Source organism: Rhodamnia argentea, chromosome 3 (assembly GCF_020921035.1).
Source record: "Rhodamnia argentea isolate NSW1041297 chromosome 3, ASM2092103v1, whole genome shotgun sequence".
Taxonomy (NCBI): Eukaryota; Viridiplantae; Streptophyta; class Magnoliopsida; order Myrtales; family Myrtaceae; genus Rhodamnia; species Rhodamnia argentea.
In genome coordinates, this window is record NC_063152.1 from 31,167,623 (window position 1) to 31,190,381 (window position 22,759).

At 42.3% G+C, this 22,759-nt stretch overlaps 3 protein-coding genes across 5 annotated transcripts; 1 reads left to right on the top strand and 2 right to left on the bottom strand.

Annotated features, from left to right (window-relative positions):
* The first annotated feature begins 450 nt into the window (after positions 1-450).
* On the top strand, positions 451-5,153 carry LOC115746475 (monocopper oxidase-like protein SKU5). The gene is made up of 9 exons (XM_030682251.2): positions 451-805; positions 1,083-1,192; positions 1,297-1,567; positions 1,649-1,787; positions 2,524-2,890; positions 3,299-3,664; positions 3,812-3,890; positions 4,324-4,523; positions 4,774-5,153. The coding sequence occupies exons 1-9, from the start codon at positions 656-658 to the stop codon at positions 4,874-4,876; spliced, it is 1,785 nt and encodes a 594-aa protein (XP_030538111.1). The 5' UTR covers positions 451-655; the 3' UTR covers positions 4,877-5,153.
* A 490-nt stretch (positions 5,154-5,643) lies between these two features.
* On the bottom strand, positions 5,644-19,928 carry LOC115746478 (21 kDa protein-like). Its single transcript, XM_048276025.1, has 2 exons — positions 19,205-19,928; positions 5,644-5,655 (listed from the first exon to the last, which is right to left on the bottom strand). The coding sequence occupies exon 1, from the start codon at positions 19,883-19,885 to the stop codon at positions 19,247-19,249; it is 639 nt and encodes a 212-aa protein (XP_048131982.1). The 5' UTR covers positions 19,886-19,928; the 3' UTR covers positions 5,644-5,655; positions 19,205-19,246.
* Positions 6,800-9,136, bottom strand: LOC115746476 (NADH dehydrogenase (ubiquinone) complex I, assembly factor 6-like). Of its 3 annotated transcripts, XM_030682253.2 has the most exons (3): positions 8,955-9,136; positions 8,297-8,390; positions 6,800-8,201 (listed from the first exon to the last, which is right to left on the bottom strand). In XM_030682253.2, exon 3 carries the CDS (start codon positions 8,175-8,177, stop codon positions 7,266-7,268), a length of 912 nt encoding a protein of 303 aa, XP_030538113.1. In that variant the 5' UTR covers positions 8,178-8,201; positions 8,297-8,390; positions 8,955-9,136; the 3' UTR covers positions 6,800-7,265. The 3 variants fall into 3 exon arrangements, with proteins under 3 accessions (XP_030538113.1, XP_030538112.1, XP_048131981.1); XM_030682252.2 differs by lacking the exon at positions 8,297-8,390; XM_048276024.1 differs by lacking the exons at positions 8,297-8,390; positions 8,955-9,136 and adding an exon at positions 8,446-8,615.
* Positions 19,929-22,759: the final 2,831 nt, after the last annotated feature.

Here is a 22,759-nt window from a genome sequence, read left to right on the forward strand (position 1 = left end):
TCCGCAACACATGAACGACGAGTGGTGACCGATAAGAAAGAGCTTGGGATCGGAATCCTCCCTCCCTCCCCCCCCTCTCTCTCTCTCTCTCTCTCCCCCATTGACAATTTCCTCATTGTTTATGACTAATCGATTAGACTAGGGACATATATCTAGAAAGGAAGTTTTTTAACAAACATATTGCGATAATTCTCGCTCCCAATCCAAAGCTGTCTTTCACCCATCAGCGCGCCAAAATGACTAGAAAGTTGGTTCATCAAGGTAATTCTTGCGAAAAGGAAAATGTTAACCTAGACTTGCAAATTTCACAATGTTCCTATTTTCTTTTCCCTCTTGTACAAATGTATGAAAAGATTCGAGGGTGTTGGTCCCCGCAATTATTTCTTTCTTTTTCTTCCGGAGCTAACGAGATTATTAAGCCCACAAGAGCAGCAGATAAAAGCAAAAAAGAGCCGTTTCCTTTCACACACAGACTCTGTCTCTGTCTCTCTCTCTCTATCTCTCACGCACGCGAGCACACAGAGGCTACTCCGACTCCCCATTTTTGCTTTTCCTCTGCCAGATAATGCACAGCCCATAAAATCTTCGGGAAAGTTCGCCCCTAATTTTCGACACGAACGCTGCAGAGGGGAAAGAAAAGGAGGAGCTTTCTAATATGGCTTTGAATGGCCTCGCCACCGCAGTGTTGCTGTTGCTCGTTCACATTGGCCTGCTCTTGAGCTCCTGTTACGCTGATGATCCGTTCGTCTTCTTCAATTTCAAGGTCTCCTACATCACTGCCTCTCCGCTCGGTGTTCCTCAACAGGTTCGTGCTCAGATCTCCAGCTCTGTTTTTCCCGAACCTCTCTCTTTCGGGCTCCATCTTTCAGTGTCGGACCTTACCTTTTGTTCCTGCTTATAGATAATGGGTCTGTGCTAACTCCTCAAAAGTTTCCATTTTTGGCACGGATCTGAGTGAAATGAGCTTTCAGCAGTTGCTTTGAGCTGATACGTTTTGGTTAGAGGTCGAAACAGACAATGTAGTGTCGACGGAGTGAATGCTCCACGGGGCTTATCGTTTGGGTTTCGATTTTGCTTTGCAGGTTATTGCTGTTAATGACAAGTTTCCAGGACCAACTATCAATGTCACCACTAACGACCATGTCGTCGTCAATGTTCGCAACAAGCTGGACGAGAGTCTTCTTATGCATTGGTATGATTTGCTTGACCTTGTGAGACAACAGGGGGCAAAAAGAAAGATTTGATTTTGCTGCTCTTTTGATCAGGTAGAGTGTGTGATTTGTTGCTTATGAGTAGGTCCGGAATACAGCAGCGGCGGAGTTCATGGCAAGACGGTGTTCTGGGGACTAATTGCCCCATTCCTCCAAAGTGGAACTGGACTTACCAGTTTCAGGTCAAGGATCAAATTGGGAGCTTCTTTTACTTCCCCTCCACTAATTTCCAGAGAGCATCAGGCGGATTCGGTGGCTTTATTATCAACAACCGGCCAATAATCCCTATTCCCTTTGCGACTCCTGATGGCGATATTGTTATTCTGATCGGCGATTGGTATACCAAGAATCATACGGTTGGTGATTGTTAGATGATTTGGGATTGTGGCATATGGTCAAAAGCTTATTTTTAAGATAGATTTTGCTCTTTGTTGTAGGCCTTGAGGAAGTCCCTCAATGGTGGAAAAGATCTCGGGATGCCTGATGGTGTTCTTATTAATGGGAAAGGACCTTACCAATATAATACAACTCTGGTCCCGGATGGTATTGATTATGAAACCATTACAGTCCACCCAGGTAATATTAATTAAGGTTCTATTATTAAACAAATTAGCTGCAATTATTTAAACAAACCAGATAAGCTCCGCTTCCAATTGATAATGTTATGCTGGAGTTTCCCTTGTCATTGTGGAGTTTTCCCAAGATTCTCAGTTGTGTGCTGGAAAAAGAATTTGGCTGGCTAAGATAGGTGCCAAAATTATCTGGTAACTTTTGCACTATCAGTATGATTTAGGTGTTGCAGCCATGGGTGCTTCTTTTGTTTTCATGCTCTTTTCTGTTATTCTCTTCTTGTGTAAGCAGCATTATGGTTCTTGTTTTTTGCTTCACCATCTGCAACATTTTTCCTCATTAGGAAACATATTTATAGTCGATGACATATCTATCTCATGGATAGTAGTTATTTGATTGTTTCATAATGATGCTTGCTCTTATTAAAGTGAGCACATACAATTATTTATCCTGTGACTAGTTCACGGGTTGTGTGGATGTGGCTTGAGCCGCAAAAGTTTACAAAATTCTCTGGGTCATTTGCATAATGTTATGAAAGCTGATCTTGTTTCCTAAAGTTGAACCCTTCTGTTTTCTTTCTTTTTTTTTTTTTTTTGGGGGGGGTTGGGGGGTGGGGAAGGTTTAGGAAGTCATGCTTAATAGAGTAGAAGTTAACAGCACCATAATTACTTCCTATTTCAAAGAACTGACTTGTTTGAATGTGGGGTAAATCATGAGACTTACTGATGCCCGTGATTAACAGGGAAAACATATCGCATCCGTGTGCACAATGTGGGAATATCGACAAGCTTGAATTTCAGGATTCAAAACCATAACCTCCTTTTAGCTGAGACTGAGGGGTCATACACAGTGCAACAGAATTATACTAGTTTGGACATCCACGTTGGTCAATCATATTCATTCTTGTTGACAACGGATCAGAATGCTAGCTCAGATTATTACATTGTAGCAAGTGCCCGAATGGTGAATGAATCTCTTTGGAAAAGAGTAACTGGTGTTGCCATATTGCATTACACAAATTCTAAAGGGAAGGCAGCTGGCCCTCTTCCTGATGCACCGAACGATGAATTTGACAAAACCTATTCTATGAACCAAGCTAGATCAATCAGGTATGCTCCCAGGAATTTTATGCGTAGAAACATACATTTCTTTTCCTGATTATGGCGAGAGTATTGTTGAGTCAGCATCACCTTGGATTCAACATCTGAACTTCTTTTTTATCTGGAAGAACTGTCAGTGCAATGAAAAGATAGAATGTCTTGAATTTACATTCTGGGAGTGTCTGGTCCATGTTAGTTTCAAAAGTCGATGAGCATATATAATCAAACATGGTGTCAAGAGTGCATCAAAACCATCAGTGCATCAAATGTTTGAAAATAATCACACACGGCATCAAAAGTGCCTCCCTTATTTGTTGTAACATGATCTTTTAATCACTGACACGACATTTACGATTAATTTGTTAACTGAGATTATAGATAATTGAAGCTCAATCTCTGACTGATGCTGGGATGCAGATGGAATGTGTCTGCCAGTGGGGCGCGACCCAACCCACAGGGGTCTTTCCACTATGGCTCAATCAACGTGACTGATGTGTACGTATTGAGAAACGCTCCTCCAGTGACGATTGATGGAAAACGGCGCACAACGCTAAGTGGAGTCTCATTTGTGAATCCTTCCACCCCAATCAGGCTGGCTGACCAGTACAAAGTGAAAGGAGTATATAAGCTTGACTTTCCCAAGAAACCACTGACCGGACCGCCAAAGATGGAAACATCCGTGATTAATGGAACTTATAGGGGGTTTATGGAAGTAATATTGCAAAACAACGACACCAAGGTGCAGTCGTATCACATGAGTGGATATGCATTCTTTGTAGTGGGGTAACTTCTTCTGCATTGTCATGCTTTCTTGCAACATTGCTTTTGCTTTCCTTGGTTATTCTAGTGCTATTTACTTTGTTGGTTGGAGTCGTAGGAATTCCCTTTCCTTTTAATCAAGAAGTGGTGACGAAAATCTTGTGTGTATAGGATGGACTATGGCGAGTGGACAGAAAACAGCCGAGGCACATATAATAAGTGGGATGGCATTGCCCGCTCCACAATCCAGGTGCGATTTCACAAGTTAAAAACTTTTATCTGTCAAAATTCTGAACATCCTTATCTTCACCATGGACTTTCTTGCAATGGTTGGGCTCATTTTCTGCATTCAATGAGGAACACTGAGCATTTCATTGGTTGTTGTATACCTTCGTAGTGCTTTATAATTGAGTGTGAAAGATGCTTGTTGCAAATGATCCTCCATACCTTGGTAGTGCTTTATAATTGAGTGTGAAAGATGCTTGTTGCGAATGATCCTGCAGTGGTGATGCTGTGAGGCATCTCCTGTTATACAAAAAGATAACGCTTGAAAAACTTATTTTAGTTCAGAAGAAAGCTGAAGTCCTCATGTTTCCCATATCATTTAGTCAACGCTTGATTTTCTTTTTAAGTAAGATGGGAGACAGGTGAAATGTTGCTTATACTGATTACTCTCTCTCTAGGTCTATCCTGGAGCATGGACATCGATCCTCATATCCCTTGACAATGTTGGAGTTTGGAACTTGAGAACAGAAAACCTTGACTCATGGTACCTTGGCCAAGAAACTTACGTGAGGATCATCAATTCAGAAGTGAATAATAAGACCGAGCTGCCCATACCTGATAATGCTCTGTACTGCGGTTCACTTAGCCATATGCAGAAGTACGTATTCCAAATCTGCCATTAAATTCTTTGTTTCGGTAGATAGAACTGTCATCTGCCAATTGGGCAGCCTATCCTTTTTAAAAATTACAGCTTTAGTGTCTACTGCTCATTTTTTTCTTTCAGTTTGTTCATGGAACCATATTTAATCTAAAAACCGAAGCATAAAGAAACAAGGATTTTGTGACCCATCTTATTGTTTTGGTGAAAACTTTCCTGCCATACTAAAATTCAATTCCTTCAATTGCAGGCCCGAAGATATCTCTTCGGCAATCACAATCGCCACCAGTAGATCAACCGTGGCTGTCACTCTGCTAACGATACTCTGTGCTCTCATATCCGTCTCCCGCTAGGCATCATCGTCACCATCTCCTTCTAGTGTCTCCCACGTGTCGCTTTGCCGGATTGTAGCTTCTTAGTGAGGTTGGTTTGTGAGTGTTTTAGGGTGTGCCATTCTAGCCTGTCCATAATTCAGTGGTTTCGACATGTATTCTTTTGATCCACAGTCAGTCAAGTGTTCCGCTCGGGGTCCTTTCGTCTAATTTATTGTTGTCTTACATTCTTTTGATTATCCCACAATTGTATGAATGACTTATGAACAGTTTTCAGAAGCAGATCCATTTTTCTGCACCCCGGTTGAGCTCTTTTTATCACTCATTCGTCTCCTGTCTTTAGAAGGGACTAGCCCAGATTACATATCAGCTTGGAAAGTCCGAGTCTTTGTTGCCTAGCAGATCATAGTATTCTTTTTCCAGGTTTCTCAAAAGGCCATGTCTATTTGCAAACAAAAACCAGAATCCAATGTTGGCGTTTTGTGCTTCATAAGCCCTTATTTATCTCCGAGGAATTCTCACTTTTCAGAGACTAAGGAATGAGAAGAGCCTCTGGCAGGCACTGTTCCGGCTAATTCATAAGCCTTCTGCAAATGGATGTTATCCACAGATGCCATCCCGAATCCGCATCGCAAAGCTTCTCGCAGGAGTCTAATTGAACTTCCGAACTTCCGATTGACCCATCACAGAGTGGAACTTAACTGGATCTGGAATTGAGGTCTCCTTTCCAAGAAAGAAACTTGGAATCGCATGAACAAGACAGTATGATATATGCGGAGCAAGAAGGCTCGCCTCTTTCACTTCAGGTGAATGGTAACTTTTGTACCTGACCGAAAAAAACAAAGCCACATTTTGTTAGGTCAGGAGATGGACCGAACCAAAGGAAAGGGAATCGCAAAGGGACGCTTATGGTAACATTTCTATTCTCGAAAATAATTTCTTTTTTGAAATAGATTTTTCTATTTCTATTTGCTGGATGAGTTTCTGAGCAGAAGAACACGTTTGGTACAAAATTACCATTGCCGGAGTAGAAAAAGAACAAAAATGCGTTTAGTATGGTCCTAAAAACAATATGTCGGCAGCGGTGGTGATTAGCTGGCGGCGAGCGGTGATTGGTAGCCGGCAACCGATAGCAGTGATCGGCGATCGACAATAGACTCGTGCTTGTAGAAATGAGCATTAAGTTACACCGAGCTTGTTCTTCTAAAATAATATTATTTCTCTTTTTGTGTCCGGAAATAAGGAAGCTACTTTTTTGTTTTACTTCATATTTCTATTCCAAATCCATTTCTAGGCCACTATTCTATTCTCGGGAACAAAAAAAATCAACTAACCTACACAAACGGATTTCTTTTCTGTTTTTGTTCCTGGAAACAGAAAAAAAGAGAATCAGAAACGTTGCCAAACAAGCCATTGGCAGTTTAGTGGGCGAGCCGGGAGCGGCCACGAGGAGAGTTGTGCTGCCTGTGATGTACTTCAATCACCCACTGTTTGGCGAGATTCTAGAGGAAGCTCAGAGGGTTCGTGGGTATAATCATCCGGGTGGGAACAACATATCTTGCAGGATTTAGGAGTTTGAGAAGGTGAAGATGAGGATTGCCACCGGAGATCAGCGTCGGCAACGACAAAGGCCAGGCTGGTGGTGGCATTGCTAATGTTACTGAAATTCGAAAACAATTACTCTATAAATTTACAGATGATAGAATGAGTGAATGAAGGCAATGGTGATCTTAAGTCTGGTGTTAATCAAGATTCATGACTGGTGTTCCACAAGTAGCAGACCCTCCGTTCTTCAGTTTCTTAGTTGTCATTGATTTGATTATTTGATGCAAACCGCAAATTAATTTCAAAAGTTCTGCAAATTATGGAACTCATCCCTGATTTTTCCATGTCATGGGTGGCCCAGATCGTCTCCAAAGAATGCAAATAATGAACCACACAAGATTGTGCATGGTGAAACCAATTAAAATCACAGCATCAAAGCTTTCCCGGCCTAAAATCAAGGTGATTCTCCTTCGAAGGATGAGGATTGCAAAAAGAAAACATATCAAGTAAGAAGCTGCACTACTCTCAGTCTCAGAATGTTATAAGCGCGACAAAAGCACATGAGACATGCAATAAGTCTCTAACCGTGTCCACAGCCGAGCCATGTATGAATTCTGCTCAACCCCAAGTTCGCTCAATAACCGATGCTGCTTCAGGATCAAGAAATTCACCATTGCCCTTCCTTAAAATGCAAAAAAACACAACAGTTGTAGTCCAGCTCATTCGAGCATGGTGAAATTAAAGTGAGAAGATGCTATTCAAGGGGGAAAAAACACCTCTCACATGACCAGAAATTCAAACTTTTATTTGCTGGTTGTATAATCGGTTTCTTTGTGCTATTCAACTTGCAATGAATGACTATTCTCTAGTATCTACCCCTCCAGGAACTCCATTTGAGTTTCAGTTGGTACCAAAGAGGAGAGATGCCTAGAACTCCTCGTGCTAGCCTAGGATCAAACACATCGAAATGCACCCGACTGAGGGTATCTAGCAGTACCTGCGCAGGCACGGCCGGAAGCAGCACCGGGATCGCCTCAGCAGGCACTGTTCCGGCTAATTCACGAGCCTTTTGCAAATGGATGTTAGCCACAGATGCCATCTCGAATACTGCATCGCAAAGCTTCTCGCGGGAGTCTAATCGAGCTTCCGGTTGACCTCCCATTTCGACCAGCATTCCATGCTTGGCCGCCACTTTTCTAGGTATGTATAAAGAGTGGCGGCTCTTGCTAGCATGATATGGCATCGATTTAAGCAGCAAAAGAAGGCCACTGGCCTTTCCAATATGAGATGCCGCGTGATCAGCCGCAGTGGACCTGATTCCACCAGATTGAAGTGTCATGTACAGAATGGTCGATGCAGTGTCCTCGGCATATTTTTCCAATTCATCGATGGTTTCCGGCATTTGAGTCACCTCTCTGCTAGCATCATTGATACGAGCTTCAACAGATCGTTTCAACCATGCCTTGTTAATTTTGAACTCAGATACAACTGCAGAGAAGGCGCATGCTGTTGGGTGTTCGATTAGTTTATTGGCAAAAATTTTATCTATAGCTTCCTGCCACCAGACAAGGCGCATCAGACCAATTCTTGGATCAGAAGCAATGTCCATGGCTCTGGATGTTTCCACATTGAAAGCGCGGAGGGCAAATGCAGCCTTACGCATGTTGGGTGGAAGCTCAAGAAGGCAAAGGTAGTGATGGTAATCATAACTCCGAACCTGCTGCACGCAATGGGAAAAAGCAGCACGTAAGTTAGCAGATGCACCAGAGCCGCTCATCAGTTCAACGTCAGAAAAACCACCCTGCAGATACATGGAACTCAAATGAGAACAGGAAATCTCTGGAAAAGAAAGGAAGAAATTTCAGCGTCGTTCAAGTTTCCGGGTAGTCTCTCAACCGAAAATTTTGGCTTTCACATATGCATTTATGCTTCCTCTTCTCTTTGTCAATGCAAACCTCTACATATGCGAATTGATAGTCCCAACATCTTGCTATAAACATAAGGCCAGGTCATAGAGTGAGATGGATAAGGAATATCATACTAACCTTTGTGCATCACTAAAACTTCTTTGATAGTCCTTAATCAAAGTTAAGCTAGATACTTTGCTCTTTTCTAGTTGAGTTGCGGTCTTTCTCATATGGCCCAGGAGATACAGGGGCACAGGCGCATACATCAATTGGCCCAGTTGTTGCAGACCTCTTAACACACAAGTATTGATCACCCAGCGCTGCTATGTGTTCTACCAAATTTTTTTCACCGATGCCATTTCATTTTAGTACGTGTAAATTCGCAACAGGACACAGCACCAACGGTTAGGGCAAATGCAGTCGCTAAAAAAAGCAAAAACCATTTGGCAATGTTTGCGAGGCTTAACATGTCTCCCTCTTTAGTAGATGGAAACGCACTGGCATGAAAAGTATTGAGTCAGACAACAGACATGATCTCGCGGAAGCACGCGCTCACAGAGGCATTTCGTCAAACAGGTGACCCCCAATGCAATTTCAAGCGGTCGAATCCAAAATAAGTTGATGCGAATACGACTTTCGGATCTTACCGGATCGTCACAAGCGATGGTTGGCGGCGAACGGTGGTTCCAGGTAAGTACCAAGAGTCGAATCGGGTAAGAGCCCCGAGGGAATGCGTAGCCAGCTTGAAGTGGGAGTGGTATCGCGGAGAGTGGGGCGAGCTCTTCGGCACGTGGACACACGCGCGGGGATCTCCGGCGAGAGAGGTGGGTTGGTGCGCGCGGTACCGCCGGAGGTCGGGCGGAGTTACAAGAGCGCCAAAGATCTAATGGATTTTTCGTTTTTGCTCTCGATTCTGACGGAGGTTGGAGACTTGGGACGTCTTTTTTATTGGTCGGGGTGAAGGGGAAAACAACCAATTGAATCTGTGAACCAGAAACTATGATTAAGCCCCTGTAATTTTGCTTTTAGCACATCATGATGTCTTTATAATTTCCTGGATTTATGTTTTCGCATGGCCAACATATTTTCTTTTTCAAATTACGCCAAAAGTGTACTAATTGAATTGCCACGGAAGCGTCGGCACTCTCTGGGACCTCTATGTGCATCTGACACTCTTCAACACGCGATCCATACATGGTCAACATGTGTCAGAAGTTCAACGCTCCGGACACGCTGGCGACGTGCGAGTCCAACATCCCGGCATGCCATTCCGACACTCACCGGGTCAATTTTAAACATTTTCAATAAATTAGGGGTGGAAATGTAAATCTGCCGAAAATATATGTCCTCAACCCATACAGCCAACCCCTAAAAAAAAAAAAAAAGAAGAAGCTCACCACTGAAATTTTATACATGATAATTTGTCATGTCTATATAAAAATATACATTAAATACATAACATATCCCAATATATCGAAATTATCTATTTTTTGAGAAATGACATGTTGGCATGTCGTGTCACGTCACGTCGCGTGTCGGTGCTGCTTAGACTAAACATGGTCTTGTTTATAATTGGTAGTCCGTAAAAAAAAAAAGGAAGAGCCCGGGATCATTTCACTATAAAGTTAAATCTCTCACCATGGAAAAAAAAAATGTTAATTAATCTCGACTGTGCTTTTCTTTTTTACCTCATGAACGAGTTGCCCTTCTTTGTTGTGGAAAAGAATCTTTAGGTGAAAAGCACTTTTTTAGTTATTTTACATAAGCTCGTGAATAGAAGCTTCTTATTCTAAGTAAGATTTGAAATTTTTTTTCCTCAAATAAAAATGAAAATTCGTAAACGAGAACAAGAAAATTGGAAAGAAAATTAGAAAAACCAAAAGAAGGTAAAAACTGTAAAACCAAAATCTGACAAGAAGAAGACAAAACCTACGCGGGAGACCGATCCACGCTTGTTTGATGGGCCGCCAAAAAGGGATAATGTAACACACCAAATGGATGGGCCAGGGCCCAATACCAGCCTCAGCTTAGTGGGCCTGATCGGGCCCACACATAAACAAGCTGCCATTAGGGTTTCACGGGAGTGTCCTTTCTCAAAGACAGAGCAGAAGAAAATTACCAAAATAGTCATAAATCTATTATAATTGTGTCAATTCAGTCCTAAATTTTTTTTTCTTGATTCATTCCTAAAGCTTTTATAATTATGCCGATTCAGTCCATCCAATCAATTTTGGCCGATAGGCAACATAATATTTTAATACTTTTTTAAAACTTTTATTTTCTTTTTTCCTTTTTATGTTTTATTTCTTTATATTTTCTTTCCTCTTCTTCCTCCGGTCGGTAGCCGGACCTCGACAATTGGCTAAAGGCAATGGCCGATGAGGTCGACTTTGCAGGCCTTAGGCCAAACTCACCCTTGCCGACCGGTGGCAAGGGCGAGCCTCGCCATCGCTAGGTAAGGTTGCCTCACCATGGCTATGCGAGGACGAGCCTCGCCGGCTCGGATTTGGCCCCTTCGGCGGCCTCCTACTGGCCCTAAAAAAGAAAAAAAAAGATAGAAAAATTTATTAAAAAATGACTAAAAATATCAAAATATAATTATAAATTATCTACGTCAACGCCCCGCCATCACTAGCCCGCCAAATGGATCGAATTGACACGATTACAAAAGGTTTATAACTCAAACGATAAAAAATAAAATGTATGACTGAATCGGCACAATTACAATAAATTAATGACTTTTTTTGGTAATTTTTCCGAAGATAGGTTATGAGGGTTAAATAAATAGAAAGCGAAGCATAAACAGTTGATAAATTGGTATAATATCATCAGGGGTTAGCTAAACCAACATCTTTTGATGTTTTATAATCGCCACAAAATCCGTCATTGGGCGATTTTCTTTTGACATATCATTAATGAACTTCAAAAACAAATCGCCCAACAATCTAATGTCGATGGAGGAATTAATTTCCTACATGCGAGTATGGATTTGACTATACATCTAAGAAAGGAAGGACATACAAGGTTTAGTTCCAATTTCATACCAAAAGAGAGAGTGAAAAGAAAGAAAGAAAGGTACTAGAGACGAATGCCAAAATAGTAGCACGGTTTCTCGGATTTTAGCTTGGTCATGACCTCAAGCATGGACATTTTAGTCAGCTAGATATGCAAAACGGCACATATGATTAAGTTTTTTTTAAACATTTACATGTTGCAATTTATAAAGAAAATATATTTCATTGACTAATTTTTTTAATGGGCACCAACCATTCCCCCACTCTCGCTGGCCCTTACCGGCAATGATGGGGCAACAATAGCGGCTTACTGCATCTTCTTCCTTCTTGTTTTGTATCTTTTTTTTTTTCTCTAAAATTTTTTGCTTGTTTTTAATAAAATTTGAAATTTTGATTTGGACCGAAATGACATCGTTTTAGCTACATCGGAATAGAGAAAAAAAACAACAACATCATCATTTGCCGGTAGCCAAATTGAAAAAAGTTAACTCAAGAACTCGATTGCATCAATTTGCTAAGTTTTAGGACTTGATTACACTTTTTGCAAGTTTTAGAATGCAATGACATTTTCATGATAAGTTTTAGGACTTTCAATGCACTTGTCCGAAAATTTTATTTAGGAAAATAACAAAATGGAAAAAAGCAAGAAAATGATAGGCTTGCTGATGGAGTGCTACCATCGTTGCCGCCCTTCACAAGAGTAGCCGGCGACCTTCGCCGATCTTGAGTGAGGGCGCTTAGATCCGGGCAACGCCGACGCTTGCTTGGGGCTCGCAGGGCGTCATCCTATGTTCGGCCACCCTAGCTTAGAGCTGGCATTCATGGCGGCAATTTTCTAGCCAAAATTGACTAGATTGTAGAAGAATATTTTCCTCTATATCGAATGAATCTTTACAACATTACAATCGTTCTTATATACAATGCGGGTGCTACCCCTAGCATCTCAATAAATTAGGAAAAAACTATAATAAAGAAAAGAAAAAGAAAAAATCCCTAATTTATAGGAAATATAGCTCACGCCAACACTCCCCCTCAAGTGGGTGAGAAGATGTCTTCGATACCAATCTTGATAAGTGAGCTCTCAAACGCTCTACTTGACACGACTTTGGTCAAAACATCAACCAATTGATCTTCAGATTTGACAAAAGGCAACTGAATTATTTTAGCATCCAAGTTCTCCTTGACAAATTGTCTATCAACTTCAACATGTTTGGTTCGATCATGCTGAACCGGGTTATGAGAGATAGCTATAGCGGCTTTATTATCACAAAACAACTTCATCCCGCACTACGGTGGATATCCAAGTTCGGACAGCAATTTTTTAAGCCATAATAACTCACACAATCCCTTTGCTACTCCTCCGAATTCCGCCTCGGCACTGGATAAGGCTACAACTTTTTGCTTTTTACTCCTCCACGTTACCAAGTTACCTCATACAAATGTGAGATAACCTGACGTGGACCTTCTATCTATTGCGTTCCCCGCCCAATCCGCATCTGTATATCCTTCTACTGCAAGGTGATCATTCTTTGCAAACATTATCCCTCTCCCTGGAGCCGACTTTAAATATCGAAGGAAACGATATACTGCATTCATATGTTCTTCATTAGGAGAATGCATAAATTGACTCACAACACTTATCGCATAAGCAATGTCCGGGCGAGTGTGAGATAAATAAATTAATCTTCCTACTAACCTTTGATACCTCTCCTTATTAGTCGGCACTTGATCAAGATACTCTCCAAGTTTATGATTCTACACCATAGGAGTATCGGCGGGCTTACAGTCCAACATTCCCACTTCAGCCAACAAATTAAGTACGTATTTTTTCCGTGACAAAAAAATTCCTTTCTTAGACCTAGCTACCTCAATACCTAAGAAATACTTCAGTCCTCCCAAGTCCTTCATCTCAAATTCTTCCGCCAACTTCTCTTGAAGCCTCGAAATTTCTTCAGTATCATCCCCCGTGATGATCATATCATCAACATATATTATCGGAGCAGTCACCTTACCTTGGCTTTGCTTAAAAAATAAAGTGTGATCTGAATTGCTCTGGGAATAATCGTACTTTCTCATGGCTGAGCTGAACCGACCAAACCAGGCATGAGGTGATTGCTTCAAACCATATAACGATCTCTTCGGTCTACAAACAACATTCGACTTATCAACACACCCATATCCAGGTGGAACCTCCATGTAAATCTCTTCCTCCAAATCTCCATGAAGAAATGCATTATTCACATCAAATTGATGCAATGGCCAATCCAGATTTGCAGCAAGTGATAGCAAAACCCGCACAATATTCAATTTTGCAACCGGAGAGAAAGTCTCCCGATAATCCACACCATAAGTCCGTATGTATCCTTTTGCGACCAATCGAGCCTTGTACCTCTCAATGGTACCATCTGCCTTGTGTTTAATGGTGAACACCCACTTACACCCCACGACTTTCTTTCCTTCCGGCAACTCTACAAGCCTCCAAGTTTGATTTTTTTCTAATGCTTCCATCTCCCCCTTCATAGCTTGGACCCATTTTGGATCCTTAAAGGCCTCTCCCACCCCATTCGGAATTCGAACAGTTGATACATTTGACACAAAAGCCTTACAAAATTTCGACAGTCTTCTTGTTGACACAAAATCGGTAATTGGATATTTAGACCTTCTTTCCTCCACATCCGGTGAGTACCGACTAGGAGGCTTGCCCCGGTTATGCCCGTCGGGGAGTTTATATCTAACAACCAAATCGGGATCATCAGAAACCTCAAGATCAGAAAGAGATCTTACCTCGGGATCATTCTCAAGAGAGTGGTCGGGCATCGAAGAAGGGGCAATTTGTGAAGAAGCTGGTTGATCTTGCTCATTAGGTGTAGATATAAGCTGCTGGTCATCTCCACTTTCAACTAAACAACGATTACCCTCCCCCTCATCATCTACCATCGCCCCCTCATTGTCCGCCATCGAACCATGGCCTAGGTGCTCATTAAACCGCATCGATGGAACTTTTCGTGAGTTGGTTAATGGTCCAACCCCACCCAGTTGCACCCTGGACTCCACATGTCCTCCCGACTCCACACCTTCCATGCCAATGTCCCACCAACTTTTCCTTTCACTATAATTTTCCCCCTGAAAGGAACAATGAGGTGGAGAAAAATAGGACTCGGACTCCGGAAAAGTCACGTCCATGGTAACATGTGTCTTCTTGGTCGTCGGATCATAACAGCAATACCCCTTTTGGTGAGCTCCGTAACCAATAAATACACACCGTACCGCACACGGGTCAAGTTTGGTGCGTTGGTTCTTGTGAAGATGCACAAAAGCCACACACCCAAACACTTTAGGAGGTATTGTCAAGATCGAAGAGAGAGGCACAAACCGGGATAGAGCTTGTAATGGAGTTTGAAATTGCAACACACGAGAGGGCATACGATTCATCGAGTGAACGGCTGTGACCACCGCTGCATTCCGGAACCTTTTTGGAACATTACCGCCGACCGGAAGAGCTCTCGCCGTCTCTAGAATGCGGCGATTCTTTCGTTCAGCCACACCGTTACGTTGAGGAGTTTGAGTGCAAGAGGTCTCATGAATGAGACCATGTTCCTTAAAATAAGAGGTAAGGTGTTGATTGATATATTCTCCACCATTATCCGTGCGAAAAATTTGAATACGAGCTCCAAATTGAGTGACAACCATTTTATGAAACATGCGGAATATGTTAGGAGCCTCATCTTTATGCTTCATCGGATACAACCATGTCATACATGTGCAATCATCAACGAAGGTTATAAACCATCTCATTCCAAATATTGTAGTAATTGGAGATGCACCCCACACATCAGAATGAACCAAACAAAAAGGCTTGCTACTTTTATTAGAGCTCAAAGGAAAAAAAACACGGTGACTCTTTGCCATAATGCATATTTCACATTGAAAAGCGGAATTCGATAAACCACGAAACAACTCAGGAAACAAATACTTCAAATATATAAATGATGGATGCCCTAACCGACGGTGCCACAACCAAACATCCTTCTCCTTACTAACAGACCGACCAGAAGTGTGATAGGCACGGCTAGAGCTGAGATTATCCACAATGTATAGCCCCTCCTTCTTAGTACCACGCCCAATAATCTCCTTCGTGAGAATGTCCTGAAACAAATAGAAATTCGAGTACATAAGAATACGGCAATTCAACTCATCAGTAATTTGTCCAACGGACAATAAACGGTTGGACAAAGAGGGCACAAGTAATGTATGAGATAGAGAAAGAGATGGCGTGAGAGCCACACTCCCAGCCCTGGTTATAGGATGGTGATGTCCATTAGCATTATATACACTGTCTCGCCGCGAAGAGGTATGGTTAACTAGATCATTGGGGTCGGGTGTCATGTGATCGGTGGCGCCTTTGTCGATAATCCAGCCATTGTTTCCACCATGACGAGTAGTGAAAAAAAACAGAACCACAATTACCTTCAAGAGGAAGGGTGGAAGAATTAGTTGAAGGTACCATCAGAACTAAGGAAAGAGACGAACTCCCAGTCACTAAGGATGCCCGGCCCGCACTCATGCCCGATTCCGCTTCAGATTTCTTCTTCTTCGCTTGAAAATCATCCCACCAATCCGGGAATCCATGTAGCTTAAAACAAGTGTCCCTAGTGTGTTTGGGATTGCCACGGTGAGAACAGCCACCAGGCACCCGAGACTTGGCCTTAACAACATATCGAGAGCGCCCACCTCTACCCACCGAACCTTTCGCCATCAACCGCAGAGACGGGACTCCTTAACTGTCCCATGAGACCATTGTTGTGCCCGTAGGCAAACCATCGGCATTGGTCAGCATCACGGTTTGGCGCACATCTTCCCTACCGACGCGTGCATAGGCTTGCTCAACGGTGGGGAAAGGCTGCATCCGCAAGACATCCGCACGAACCTTGTCGAGACGATCATCAAGTCCATCCAGAAAAAGGTAAACCTTGTCCTCTTGAACAACAGTATTATAGCGCTCAATATCTACGGGACACACCATAGGATTAGGCCTACGGAAATCAATTTCACGCCAAAGTCCTTGAAGATCGTTGTAGTATTTTTCGATTGGTCCTCCAGCTTGCTTGAGTCGTGATACCCGGCGCTTTAAATCATACACCTGGGAAGTATCGGTGCCATAAAAAAAGGTGGTAGCTACGGAATCCCACATAGCTTTAGCGGTGGGGAATCTGATAAAATTGCCAATCAACGTCCGATCCATGGAGTTGATGAGCCATCCTTTCACAGTCGAGTTCTCGGTTTTCCACTTCCAAAAAACAGGATCTGTAGGCAAAGGCCGGGTAAGGTCTCTATTGATATACCCCAACTTGTCTTTGCTCGTGATGTATATCTCGACAACCCGAGACCATAAGCCATAGTTGGTTCCATCCAATTTAATCGCAATCCGAGATGAAGCCGAATCATTATGCGGTGTTCGTGCTGGAGGAGGAAGAGGAGGAATTTGGTTCTGAGTCAAAATCTGAGTCAATCTTGTGGTCAAATACTCCAAAAACGCTTCCGTGGTTGAATTCCCCCCTTGATTTTGGTGGGGAATCACTTCTCTTCTAGGGTTTTCATCCACCATGGATCCAATGTCGAGTGCGATTGGGTGAAACAAAGTCAACCGACGCGAGACAACGGCGCAATGAAGAAGACGAGTAGAAAAAAAAAAATCGGGCGCGCTGGCCCCGAACCCCAAACCCGCTCACCGACGAGTGAGACCGCCGTAATCGGGAATTAACATACAGTACTCACAAGGAGCAAACCCTAGGCTCTGATACCATGTAGAAGAATATTTTCCTCTATATCGAATGAATCTTTACAGCATTACAATCGTTCTTATATACAATACACGTGCTACCCCTAGCATCTCAATAAATTAGGAAAAAACTATAATAAAGAAAAGAAAAAGAAAAAATTCCTAATTTATAGGAAATACAGCTCACGCCAACATAGATATGCTCAATTGACAAAATACGAAAAGATTTACAACTCAATTGACAAAATTAAAAGGTCCAAGACTTAATCGACTAGAAAAACGCAATAAATTTAAGACTCTTTTGAACATTTTCCTTACAATAATAACCTTGTGAATGAACTGGCGACACCAACCAGCTGAGCACACGATTCTTGCTTCCAAAGAACCGCCGAAGACCACCGGCCACTGCCAGGTGCACGATACCAACCCATCGATTCGATTCAATCTTCCTTTCACGGGAGAGGAAGTCGCCTGGCAGCCAGCACTTGCCTCCGAGCAACATAAATAAACCAGCCAGTTATTATAAGCTGTCCGTTTGGTGTCCTAGGTTTTTATTTCCTTTTGTCCACGTGGGCCTGTCGGGCATTAAAAAGATTTTGTCTCGGAAATATAGCTTCCACTTGACCTTGAGGAGTGGCGCATTATTTTGATCCTAAGCTCATATTAAGCTAGCTCAAAAATTGAAAAATTAGCTAGTGGTCTATATTAAAATTGGGGCAATGTCTGCCTAGGTGCACGCTATCGGTCCATTGACTAAACATAATATCGTTGATGATTTTTGTTGGATCGATTGCATTAATGGGGAGACACTGTTGCTGGTTGACTCCATTTGATCAGAAGTTATAAAAAAAAAAAAAAAAAGAAATGAAAATACAATAATAATAATAATAATAATTAAAAAATCCCACCATTTGCCATCGTTTCTCCCACGTAAGCCTAGTCAAACTTTTAAGGCGCGCATGACAACATTTTGCTCTAGATATCAACTTTTGTTTCTGAACAGAATTTGATTTTTCTATGTTTGGATAGAAGTAAATTTTTTTACTTCTTTAATTGGCTCCAAGCTTCTAGAGCAAAAGAATGTTTCAGAAGTAAAAAAATAAAATTACATAATCGAGTAGATTTTTTTTCTCCAGAAGCTACATTACTCAACAAATTTCTGCTCCAGTTATCATGCGCGCGCCCTAGCTGCGCCTCTCGAAGCCCGAAGTCGTGCATAATTGGGAAAATTTTTAACTTTTGTGCTCACGTGTTGGTTTTTTCTTCCCCTTTTCCTTATTCACACGACAATGGGAAAATAAAAATCTTTTGTAACTTCGACATCACCCATGTTCTACCAATGATGCGGGCATGCGTTCATCATGACTTGCTACGTAGATTTTGATTTCGTTTTTGGACAAATGATAACGATTTTATTTTCGAGTTTGAGTGTACAGCAACTCCCGTCTCTCTCGAACCTCAAGTGCTCCTAGATGAAGATTATGGTGGGAGTGAATTATTAGGGACGAGGTCTCGGCGATGGTGATTGTATCCATCATAGATCTGGAGGAGGGGGTCGCTGTAGTCGAAGCCGAAGCCGAAGCCGAAGTCTCGACCCAAATGGACGTAACTTCGTTTCCTCTTTGACATATACATATAGATCGGAGGCTGGATTATATCGCGAGATCTCTAACGCAATTCACTTTAATTTTTAATCCCAAACATTTTGGTACGTGTTAGGTAATATAACAATTTAATTGATTTGCAATAATGCAACAAAACTTAATTATTAATGAAAATTCAACATTCATTCATTCGAAATGTGATTAAACCGTACGACCATGTACATGTGAATTTTTTTTTGGGTTTTTAAAGTACATGAAAAGCTAGATATATGTTGGTATTGCACTAACATGGGAACTCAAACTTGTTGGACATTTAACGTGCAATTCCTGCTAATTATGGTGTGTATATTTGGGTAATTTTTTATTCGCATTGCTTTGTAACGGGAGTGTTCTTCCTTAGAGCAATCATCACTTTTTCATGCATTTCACAAAACTTCTTACATTCATAACCTTAACAAGTGACAGCAACAGCAGAACTCACTTCCCTACATATGTTATACATGTCTAACCCACGTCTCGTCTTCCCACCATGATCCCCGGATCTACGGCTTGCCTTTGGCCGCCCCGCGGTGCCTCGACCCGAACCTGTCCACGAGGGCCAGAGCGTTGCTCACCACCTGCGCCACCTCCACCAGCCGCCCCCTCACCGCGCTCTTCGCCTTCCCGTCCATGCCCGGCCTCGCAAACCCGTCGAAGCACGTGTTCTCGTCGGTGAGGGCCCCGCTCACCCACGTCTGCACGTTGCTCATGTGCCAGTCGAACGCCTCCCCCGCGGCCCCCTGGCCTCCTCCCATCTGGCCAAGCTCGTCAATGGACCGGCTCAGCCGGCTCACGCTGTCGCCTACGTTCTGCACGCAGTCCTGCACGGCCTGGGACTCCCGTGGGGTGATGCCCTGGAGGCGGGACAGCTGGGCCACGTAGGTCGCGGCGCTTTGGGCCCGGGCGAGGCTGACCTGGAGCGCGGCCCGGGCGAGCTGGCGGGGGTCCTGCTGGATGGAGGGGGCGTAGCCGGAGAGGCACTGGACGCAGAGCGACGGGTAGTGCGTGGACCGGCAGGAGGACTTGATGAAGTCCGTTCTGGGAGCTGCGGTGGCCTGTGAGCTCGACGGTTGGAGGATGGCCGTGAAGAAGAGGAGGTGGAAGAGGAAGAGGAAGGAGTGGGATGGTTTTGCTTTGGCCATGTTTATGTTTTTGTGCTGTGTGCGAACTGGTTTTGGTTCAGACTCTGTGCATGTGAAGGTGAAAGGCATCGTGGAGTGCATGGTCTTTATAAGGAAGTTTAGAGAGAGAGAGAGAGAGAGAGTGGTGTGCTTGCTTGGAAGCTCCACTCAAAGTCAATGTTAATCTCGTCGTACTAATGATTTTAATTCATATGTTTGGCGGCAAAAATGTCGGAAATTTTTTAAAAAATGCAGTCACGTGACTACCTGCCTGCCCTTTTGACCTCCGCTCGTTTATGGTCGCATTAGTTTATGCTCTTAAGTCGGTAACATCATGTTCGACCTGTCGACCTAACTTTGTTTGTGGAAGTGGAACCACATTTTGCAACACTAACTTACCAAGTTAAAGAATGTAAAGCGGAAGAGAGGATTTATCATAATGAATATTACGTTTGCCTTCGTGAGATCACTGTACAAGGCAATATAACAATCAAGATACGCACGATCAAATGGAGATATACGCGAAATCTTGAAAGATGCATAGAATCAACATAATTATCAAATATCTTTAACAAAGTAAATTATCTTGAAAATATACTAATTATCTCTAATAATCTAAAAGTTAACGCAAGTTAATAAATTGGCGTGATATCTCTAGGGTTCAGCTCAATTTGGCGTCTAGATTGCGATTTTGGTTCTCTAGGAAGTGTGAAAAACCTAGGTTTAATTTGGATTCTCAACATTTCTTTGAGTTTGTCGGAAGTCCTTAAATCCCCCTATCTCGGGGCAACCTCTAAGATGGACATGGCTCGTTGTTTTGCAATTGCCACAGATCAGCTAAAGAAAGATTACACCACCTGTAAGCAAGGATATATTCAAGGTTTAATTCAAACGTTAAACCAAAAGAGAAAGCAAAACAAAAAGGGTGTACATATGGCCTTACTCGAGCATTTCCATCTCGATGGTCCTTAATATTTCAAGTAGTAGCATTATTTCTCTTATTTTAGCTTGGTCGTGACCTTGAGCATAGAGATAATAGAGAGCTAAAACTTTGAAAGGGCGTGTATAATTATTCCTTCCAAATATTAATAAGTCATCGTTGTATTGGATAACCTATAATGTGGATACATACTTTTCAAATCATCCATTAAATAGATGCCACGTGAAACATAAAGTAAGTATAAATCATACTCTTGGATAGTTGGACACAAGAGGGCCGACACGTGAGGAACAACTCTAGATCGATAAAACCATAAGAACCTACAAAATGAACTCAGGACACCAACATCCAGCTGAGTACAAATTTTACAATACACGCCTCCTAGGATGGTATGGTCAGAAAAAAAAAATGGTATGGTCCTCTTCTTCCCGGATGCTTCTTTCGAGTCACTCGATTTCATGCAACTACCTTGATATATTACACATAATTCGTGTACAAAGTACAAACGCAGGCATTAAAATATCCCAGTCCACGTTTCTCGTATCTCGAGAAACGCCAGACCACAGGTCCACAGCACAACTTGCACAGTGTCGACCCATCAATCCAATCTCCTTTCACGTGTCCGGAAGTCACCTAGCACTTGCCTCGAAGCATTGTTATAATTGGGTTTGCCATTAAAAAAATGAACCAGCCAGCCATTAGAAGCTGCTCGGTAGGTCTAGGGTTCCCATTTCTTTTGTCCTTTCTGGGTCGGTCCGTGCATTAAAGACTTCCTCTAGGGAAATAGCTTAACCGGCAATGCCGGCGCTGACTCTCTTCTCCTCTCCCTTGTTTCTGTCTGCAGCTGGACATGGACTTCACACTATTTTATGGAGAAATTGCACCCCTCGAGCTAAGGCCTGGGCATATTTTTCGATCCTTGCTCGAACCAAAACTTGCTTGGACGTTAAGTTTGTCAATGTTTATCCCCAGCTACCTACTTTCGCGTCCTACACAAACAATTCTTAACTTTGATCAGTCTTTCTAACACATCTCGTGTGTAAGCCAATGATTCGTATATATTCTAAAGATGTGTGAATGTACGACGAGATATCCACTGAATAGAAATATAAATGGAAAATAAGAAATAACGAGCACGGTTGAAAATCGGTGGAAGGGAAAATTAGGGCTCGAGCGCAAATGGCATGGAGTTCTATGAATCGCTTGTTTTCCAAATTATTTAAACTGTTCAGAAACCGGGTAATAATGGGCATGTAGCAGGTCTCTAATTTTTTTCGGGGCAATATATTTTGATTCAAAAGTTTATATTAGCTAACTCGAAATTTGAAAACCTAACTCGTGATCGGTATTAAAATCGGGGCCACGTCTTCCTGGGTACACGCTATCGGTCCGTTGACTAAACTTAATATTTTGTCGATGATTTGTGTTGGGTCGACAGCATTAACGGGGAGACAATGTTGCTGGTTGACTCGATTTTATTGGTAAATCATAAAAGAAAACAAAAGAAGACAAAACACAATAAGAGAAACCTCCACCATTATCGATCATGTGTCTCCCACATAAGCCTGGTCAAACTTGTAGCTGTTGCCTCTGGAAGTCTGAGCTCGTGCACTGTGTGGGGGGAAGAAATTATCTTTTAAGCTCACGTGTAGATTTTTTCTTTCCCTTTTCCATATTCACAAGAATAGGGGAAAATTAAAAATTAAAAATAAAAAAATATTGTGTTTCTTTAGCTTCACCCATGTTCTACCAATGATTTAAGCATGCGTTTACTATGACTTGCTAAATTGATTTTGGTTTCGATTTCGGGCAAAGGTTAACATTATTTTATTTCGAGTCCGAGCGTACCGCGACGCCCCGTGTAGTAAATCTAAGAAAATCTTGAATTTCAAACACTTTTACGTTAAGATTATGGTGAAAGAGAAAAGCAAGAGTCGAGGTCTCGGCAATCGGGA

Coding starts and splice junctions, on each gene's coding strand:
- LOC115746475 (XM_030682251.2), top strand. CDS start 656: ATGGCTTTGAATGGCCTCGCCACCGCAGTGTTGCTGTTGCTCGTTCAC. Junction 1,568..1,648: donor GGTATACCAAGAATCATACG/GTTGGTGATTGT, acceptor TCTTTGTTGTAG/GCCTTGAGGAAGTCCCTCAA. Junction 1,788..2,523: donor AACCATTACAGTCCACCCAG/GTAATATTAATT, acceptor CGTGATTAACAG/GGAAAACATATCGCATCCGT.
- LOC115746476 (XM_030682252.2), bottom strand. CDS start 8,177: ATGAGCGGCTCTGGTGCATCTGCTAACTTACGTGCTGCTTTTTCCCAT.
- LOC115746478 (XM_048276025.1), bottom strand. CDS start 19,885: ATGGCCAAAGCAAAACCATCCCACTCCTTCCTCTTCCTCTTCCACCTC.